Here is an 8,274-nt window from a genome sequence, read left to right as displayed (position 1 = left end):
CGTTTTCTTCGCCCAGGCTCAGGGAGCTCGGCCACTCCCCTCTCTTGTTTCCTAGCAACCAGCCCCGGACTCGCGCTCCTCCTCGGACCGTCACTTCCGCTCCGAGACAGGAAGTGGGGTCAGAGCCGGGAGCTTTCCTGGGAGTTCAGCGTTCGCAGCGTCTGCAGCCGCTGGAGAAGCGGGGTTTCCCTGCACCTCGCTGCCTACCTGTTTCCCGGGTTCCACCTCCCGCGGGTGAGGAGGTCCTCAAGGAGTTAGAGGGTCTAGAGGGTCCAGGCCCGCGCTAGAGGAAGGCGAGGCCCGGGAACGCGTGGCAGGCGGGGCGGAGGAGGGGGCTGGCGGGGCGACCCCCTGGGGTCTGGGATCACCTCAGCGTGGCTTGGTGTCTGCTGCGGCCCCGAGAGTTTCCCGCGTCTCCCCCGCGGACCGCCGGGGTCCTGGAGACTGGGACTCCTCTGCGTCCTCCTGCAGTATCCCTTTCTCCCCTCTTTAAAGGGGGACCCCTCGTAGAGAAGACTCGCCGGACTGCAGACTCCCTTCCCCGCCCAGACCCTGAAGTGACCTGCCATGACCTCCGTGTGAGCGAGCGATCGGCTTGTGACACTTCCCAGAGTCCCCCAGGGTAAATATTTGCACGTGTGTACGGTCGTGTGTACATGTGTGTTTTCATTTCCTGCAAAATCTGAGCTAGGAGAATCCTGGGCTGTGTTTGGCAAGTCGGTATTTTGGTTTACTTTTCTTTAGCATCTCTACCAGGGGTTCTTCCTTGTCGTTATGGGAAACCAAACGACTCTGTGTCTTCTGTTAGTTGAGTGGGAAGGCACACTGGAATTAGGCTGGGCGGGCTCAGGATATGCTGATTGTTTGGATTTTTTTTAGCCCGACCTATTTGTATCAAGCGATTCTTAGTTAGATTTAAGTTTTTTATGTGTTTGGGTTTTCTATTCAAGACTAAAGATTCTTCTTGGACAAAGACTGTGTCATATAGTACTTTTTTTTTTTTTTTTTTTGGTATGCCGGCCTCTCACTGTTGTGGCCTCTCCCGTTGCAGAGCAGAGGCTCCGGATGCACTGGCTCAGCGGCCATGGCTCGCGGGCCCAGCCACTCTGCAGCATGTGGGATCTTCCCGGACCGGGGCATGAACCCGTGTCCCCTGCATCGGCAGGCGGACTCTCAAGCACTGCGCCACTAGGGAAGCCCATATAGTACTTTTGTAACTCTTATAGCCCCAGCATAATACTGAACACATTAGTAAAGGCTCATTTAGTTTTAAATTTAAATATCATAAAATACACATTCTAACATTTTCAACTTAATAGAGATGGGGCCTATTTACATATAAGTCAGCTCCTGGAAAGGACAATATAAAATAACAAGATCTTTTAAGATAAATATGTCTGAAATTTAGAAGCTGCCCAGAAGGCTAAGTACAGTGCTCTCGATGGAAGAGAAATATGGTTATATCTATCTTATAGGAAGAGGCCACACAAATAATGGTGTTTCATTGCTTTTTTCTTTTTCCCTTTCTCCTTCCTTCCTTTTTTCTTTTTTTTTTTTTTTTTAAATAGGTGTTGTATCCTAACTTACTGAGGTGCTTGCTGCCATTATGGGAAACCAGCTCGCCGGCATTGCTCCCTCCCAGATCCTTTCTGTGGAGAGTTATTTCTCAGACATCCATGACTTTGAATATGATAAGAGTCTGGGGAGTACTCGGTTCTTTAAAGTTGCTCGAGCGAAACACCGAGAAGGCCTGGTGGTTGTGAAGGTCTTTGCAATTCAGGATCCCACGTTGCCTCTAACCAGCTATAAACAAGAGCTTGAGGAACTGAAAATCAGGCTTCATTCTGCACAGAACTGCCTGCCTTTCCAGAAAGCAGCAGAAAAAGCATCTGAGAAGGCAGCCATGCTCTTCAGGCAGTATGTGCGAGACAACCTCTATGATCGCATCAGCACCCGTCCGTTCTTAAATAACATTGAGAAGCGCTGGATCGCTTTCCAGATCCTCACAGCTGTGGACCAAGCACACAAATCTGGAGTCCGTCATGGGGACATCAAGACTGAGAATGTGATGGTCACCAGTTGGAATTGGGTCCTTCTCACTGATTTTGCCAGTTTTAAACCCACTTATCTTCCAGAGGACAACCCAGCAGATTTCAACTATTTTTTTGACACTTCACGGAGGAGAACTTGTTATATTGCTCCTGAACGTTTTGTTGATGGTGGATTGTTTGCCACTGAGTTAGAATATATGAGAGATCCTTCAACTCCACTTGTAGACTTAAATAGCAATCAGAGAACAAGAGGAGAGTTGAAGCGAGCAATGGATATCTTTTCAGCAGGTATGTGAGTTGGTCAACTTTGCTAGGGTGGGAGTGTGCATTTATTTTAACTCTTGAACATAGAAAATTAATTTTTTTGGTAAATCCTCCTGCACTTTTCAGATAGATGCAGTATTCTTTCACTGGATGTGTTTCAGTACTTAGAAAATCCAAAGAGTGGTCTACTCATTCAGATGTTTAAGGAATATTTGAATTCTTTCTTCTGTATATGTCAGGCACTGTCTTAAGTGCTAGAGACATAGATGGGTAATTACCTTTCTCTTTTCAGGGTGCTTACACTTTAATGGGGAGATAGATATGATATTGAAAAAAGACATTTCAGTGCACTGTGGTTTGCTGTGGTGGTGATAAGCTTAGGCTGCTGTTACAGGAACGTATGGATGCTTAAATGAATCTCTGTGGTGGTGATGGGTAGAGTGGCAGGATCAGGAAAGGCATCTCTATTGGAAGGAAGGTATTTAAACTGAGACCTGAAAGGTGATTGGGAGCTAGCTATGGGAAGGGTAGTTTGTTTCAGGCAGAGGGTGTTGTTTATATGAAGACTTGAAGACCAGAGCATGATGCATTGATTTATTAGGGGACTTTAAGTGCTTTAGTACATCTGGAATGTAGGGTGTGAGGTAAGCAAGGCCCAGATCAGAAGGGGTCTGGTATGCCCATGCTAGTCTACAGGGACATTATCAGATACATGTTTTAGACAAAACACTGACTGTAGCAGGAGATAGGAAAACCAGTTAGTAGTCAGCTGCCACAATTCAGGTAAGACATGGTCCTGACTGGCTTCAAGTTGTGACAGTTGGAGAAGGAGTGGAGAAAAGTAATGCTTCAGAGATAATTAGTGGGTAGAATTGTTAGGATTTGGTGATGGATTGGAGGATCAAGAACACTCCTGTTCCCCCGGCTTGGGAAACCAGGGGGATGGTGATACCAGTCACTGAGCTAGGAGACACAGGAGGAGGAACAGATAGTGGGTGGGAAGATGCTGAGGTCTGTATTAGATGTTGAGTTGAAGGTGTCAGGGGATATGCAGGAGAAGATATGTGACAGGCAGTTGTTACAAAGGTTTGGTACATAGAGATGTGGGGTGGAGATGGAGATTTGGTAGTTATCAGGAAATAGGTAGTAGTTACTGTAGCCAAGGGAATGCATTTCTAGTCAGGGAGTTTGTGTGGAGAAGTGATTCTTTTTTTTTTTTTTTTTTTTTTTTTTGTGGTACGCGGGCCTCTCACTGCTGTGGCCTCTCCCGTTGCGGAGCACAGGCTCCGGACGCACAGGCTCAGCGACCATGGCTCACGGGCCCAGCCACTCCGCGGCATGTGGGGTTTTCCCAGACCGGGGCACGAACCCGTGTCCCCTGCATCGGCAGGCGGACTCTCAACCACTGCGCCACCAGGGAAGCCCTGATTCTTTTTTTTTTTTAATTTTTAAAATTTTAACCATTTGAAGTATTCTTTTATTATTATACCATTTCTGAAATGAGGATGAGTCATACAATCGCTGTGCTCATTTAAGAAGGTAGGGTTTATTTTTTCTCCTGAAAAAAAAACGGTTAACAAATTGATGATGCATCTCACAATCAGTGGCATCTTTTTTTTTTTAACATCTTTATTGGAGTATAATTGCTTCACAATGGTGTGTTAGTTTCTGCTTTATAACAAAGTGAATCAGTTATACATACGTTCCCATATCTCTTCCCTCTTGCGTCTCCCTCCCTCCCACCCTCCCTATCCCTCCCCTCTAGATGGTCACAAAGCACTGAGCTGATCTCCCTGTGCTATTCGGCTGCTTCCCACTAGCTATCTATTTTACGTTTGGTAGTGTATATGTGTCCAGAAGTGATTCTTAAGTGTTTTTGGCTCCCCTTAAAGACTCTGATGAAACCAGTGACCTCCTTCTTTGGAAAAAAGTACCATACATTCATATACTTTACATACACAGACCACATGAAGCTTGGTCATGGATTGTAGGCTATCTATGAACTTCTGGAGGAGAAGTGGGCTGAGGATGGTATCCTGAGGAATACCATATGAACTCTAGCATCACTGCCATTTTTTGTAAATTTTGCAAAGGTTGGCTTTAATTTTTTCCCCCCTGTAGGTTTCCTACAAAGAAAACATAAATTGAGTTGTATTTTAGATTATTTAGGAAAAGTGACATAATTAATGAAGAAATGTATTTCATCTAGGGGAACAAATGAGCTTTGTTACACAGAATTGTACCTCTCTCTGTTGGTCTGTTCAGCTCACTAGTCTGTGTCCCAAGGTAATACTGAGGGAGGGTATTTTTGATGAGGTGGGGTAGCTTCCACATTGTAAATATAACAAGATTAGAAATGTAATCCATCAAAGTCCCAACCTGATCAGTGAATTTATCTAAATTTTTCTTGAACTATTTTTACCTTTTAAACTTACTGTTATGTAAATAGAACTCCTCCAGCTTAGAAATGTGATCACTTTCTAGCTTCAGCGGATCATTTATAGCTTTTTTAAAAAATAAAATGGAGGTATAATTGACATATAACATTAGTTTCAGGTGTACAACATAATGATTTGATATTTGTATGTGTTGGGAAATGATCACCACAAGTGTAGTTAACATCTGTCACCATATGTAGTTACAAATTTTTTTTTTCTTGTGGGTGAGAACTTTTGAAATCTACCCTCTTAGCAACTGTAGTCACCTTGCTCTGCATTCCATCTCCATGACTTATTTATTTTATAGCTGGAAGTTTGTTATAGTTTTAAAATTTCAGGGATTGATGAAGAGTTTATATTTATCCTTTCTGTGTGCATTATAGTCATTATAGTTTTGTGAAGTTCAACAGAATTCTTACTCAGCATTTGTTTTTCCAGACTAAAGAGCTCTACATTGTTTTGCCTGAAGATTTCATTTCTTTCATTTCTTTGAAAGAGGTGGGTGGGATCTGTTCACCTCCCACTGCTCCTAAGATTTGATTTAGGCTCTTTGGGTTTGAATGTTAGGCTCTCTGGGTTTGAATGTTACTTTTCCCCATCCTAAGGCCTATCCATGGTTCCTGGCTGCTAGTTTGGGAGAAGTGTATATATTCTCTGTCTCTGGTCATATATATGGGCAGAGCCTTGTTTGCTGGCGATCTTTCATTCATTCACTTGACAAGTATTTGAGTGCCTATTATGTGTAAGGCACTGTTGTGTAGGTGTTGGGAACGCAGCTGTGAACGATATTGATAGAGTTTCTGCACTCATGGAGCATGCATTCTAAGTGTGGGCAGGGAGAGAGAATAAAAAAGTAAGTAAGTAAGAAACTTAATTTTGATTAGTGGTAAGTGCTGTGATGAAGTGCTGTGATTTCTAAGTGGATGACAAGGGCTGGTAGATAAAATGAAGGCCTCCCCTGAAGGTGACATTGATCTGAGATCTGAATGATAAAGAAGGACTCAGTGATGATAAAGGCAACTTGAACAAATTGTTCTATAGAGAAATACCACCCCATAACACCTCTTCCAGAATACCATTTTAAAAGTTGCAAGAAAGGGGACTTCCCTGGTGGTCCAATGGTTAAGACTCTGAGCTTCCACTGCAGGGAGCATGGGTTCTATCCCTAGTCAGGGAACTAAGATCCCACGTGGTGCGTGATGCATCAAAAAAAAAAACATTGCAAGAAAAAAATAGCCTGTATTTACCTCTGTATTACTTTACTAGGGATGACATGACAAAATACTCCAGACTGGGTAGCTTAAACAAAAATTTATTTTCCCTCAGTTCTGGAAAGTTCCCTTAGAGCCTGTAAGTCCAAGATCAAGGTGCCAGCAGGGTTGATTTCTCTTGAGCCCTCTCTCCTTGAGTTCCAGGTGGCCACTTTTCCCCTGGTGTTCCTTCCTCTTTTAAGGACACAAGTCATAATGGATTAGGGCCCCACCTTTATGACCTCATTTAACCTTAATTACCTCTTTAAAGGCTCTGTCTCCAAATAGTCACATTCTAAGGTGTTAGGGCTTCAACATAGGAATTTAGGGGGGTGGTGAGGGATGTAGTTCAGTCTGTAAACAATCTCCATTTAGTTGTAAATAAATGTTCTTTATTTTTACGGTATTTGGAAATAATTTCAAACTTAAAAACTTGCAAAAATAAAAATAGTACATAGATCCTACGTAAATCCTTTACCCAGATTCACCTGTTGTTAACGTCTTGTTCCAATTGCTTTATCACTTATACCTTTTCTCTGCACTCCGTACCCCACACTCCCCACCATTCCTCCCCACTCCCCACCCCTCCACGGCCCTTTGCCCCAAGTACTTTAGTATTTCCTAAGACCCCAGTAGTCTCTTACATAAAGCTTATGTAACTGTAGCAGTTACCAACTGCAGTGAATTTAACATTGATACAATTATTTACACTTTTTATTCTATTTTTGTATTTGACCCAGTAACGTCCTTTATAGCATTTTGCCTCCTCCAGGACACGACCCAGTCTAGGGTCAGGTATTGTATTTAGTTGTCATGTCTCTTTAGCTTCCTTTAATCTGGAACATTTTCACAGTCTTTCTTTGTCATTATGATATTGACATTTTTTGAAGAATACCTCTCCCCTTAAATTTTTAAAAATTATTTTTATATTCTTTATTTAAAGTAGTAGACTCATAGTAAGTTGCAAAAATAATGAAGAACCCTTCACACAGCTACCCCCAGTGACATCTTATATGACTGTAGTACCGTATCAGAATCAGGAGTTGACATTGGTGCATTACTGTTAACTAGACTTACACCTTATTTAGTTTTCACCAGCTTTTACCTGCACTGTGTGTACGTGCTCAACCTTACCTCTTTCTTTTTCAATAGAATGGTCCTCATTTTGTATGTATCCTCTGTTTCCTTGTGATTAGATTCAGGTTATTCATTCTCAGTAGGAATACTGTGTAGGTGGTGATGTCTTCACAGTATCGTATCTGGAGGCAAATGGTGTCTGTTGGTGATGTTAATTTTGATCACGTGGTCAAGTTCATGCCCAATTTCTCCCCTCTGTAGTTACTTCTTGTTTTTTTTTAATCCCTTGCAACTAATAAGCAACCTGTGGGAAGAAACTTTAAGACCATGCAAATAACCTGCCAGTCATCACAGTTTCCTCTTTGATTTGGTGTCTGTTGATCATTCTTGCCTGATGCGATCTTTACTATGATGGTTGCAAAATGATGATCTTCCAACTCCAGCACTACCTCCACATTTACCAGTAGGCCCTCAGCATTCTTGTGTGCTCAAGTGTCCTGTCTTTCCCCTCATTTATTTATTATTATTGGTATGGACTCTTTAATTCCTGCACGCAGTTTGCTAATATTTTTTGGAGGATTTTTATCTATATTCAGGGATTTATATTTATCTATATTCAGGGATTGGTCTGTAGTTTGCTTTACTTGTGATGTCTTTGTCTGGTTTGCTACTAGGGTAGCCTCATAGAATGACTTGGGAGGTGTTCCTCCTCTTCTGTTTTTGGAATTTGGCAAGGATGGGTGTTAATTATTTTAATGTTTGACAGAATTCACCTGTTAAGCCATGTTGGCTTAGGTTTTTCTTTGTGAGAAGTTTTTCATTACTAATTCAGCCTCTTTAAAAGGTCTATTCAGATTTTCTTTCTTTTTAAGTCACCTTTGGTAATCTTTATCTTTCTAGGAATCTTTCCATTTCATTTAGTTTATCTGTTTTTTGGCATACATTTGTTTAAAGTATTCCCTTATTAATTCTTTTCATTTCTGTGAGGTTGGTAGTAATGTCCCCTTTTTCATACCTGATTTTCATAGTTTGAGTCATCTCTCTTCTTAGAAAAGCTTGTCAATTCTGTTGAGCTTTTCAAAGCACCAACTTTGGGCTTCCCTGGTGGTGCAGTGGTTGAGAGTCCGCCTGCCGATACAGGGGACACGGGTTCGTGCCCCAGTCCGGGAAGATCCCATATGCCACGGAGCGGCT

The 8,274-nt window shown here is 42.4% G+C and overlaps 1 protein-coding gene across 1 annotated transcript in view; it reads left to right on the top strand.

The window, feature by feature from the left end:
* Positions 1-1,606: 1,606 nt before the first annotated feature.
* The window catches only part of PIK3R4 (phosphoinositide-3-kinase regulatory subunit 4), a gene marked incomplete at both ends in the record, with an annotated part of 86,958 nt that continues 80,290 nt past the window's right edge, over positions 1,607-8,274 (top strand). Inside the window, one exon of the mRNA XM_079704569.1 lies at positions 1,607-2,339. Within this exon, the coding sequence (XP_079560695.1) occupies positions 1,607-2,339 (733 nt within the window). The remainder of the gene's footprint in view (positions 2,340-8,274) is intronic.

Source organism: Hyperoodon ampullatus (assembly GCF_949752795.1).
Source record: "Hyperoodon ampullatus genome assembly, chromosome: 5".
In the NCBI taxonomy this organism is placed as follows: domain Eukaryota; kingdom Metazoa; phylum Chordata; class Mammalia; order Artiodactyla; family Ziphiidae; genus Hyperoodon; species Hyperoodon ampullatus.
Note: the sequence above shows the minus strand (reverse complement) of the source record. Positions and strands in the feature narration are given on the sequence as shown.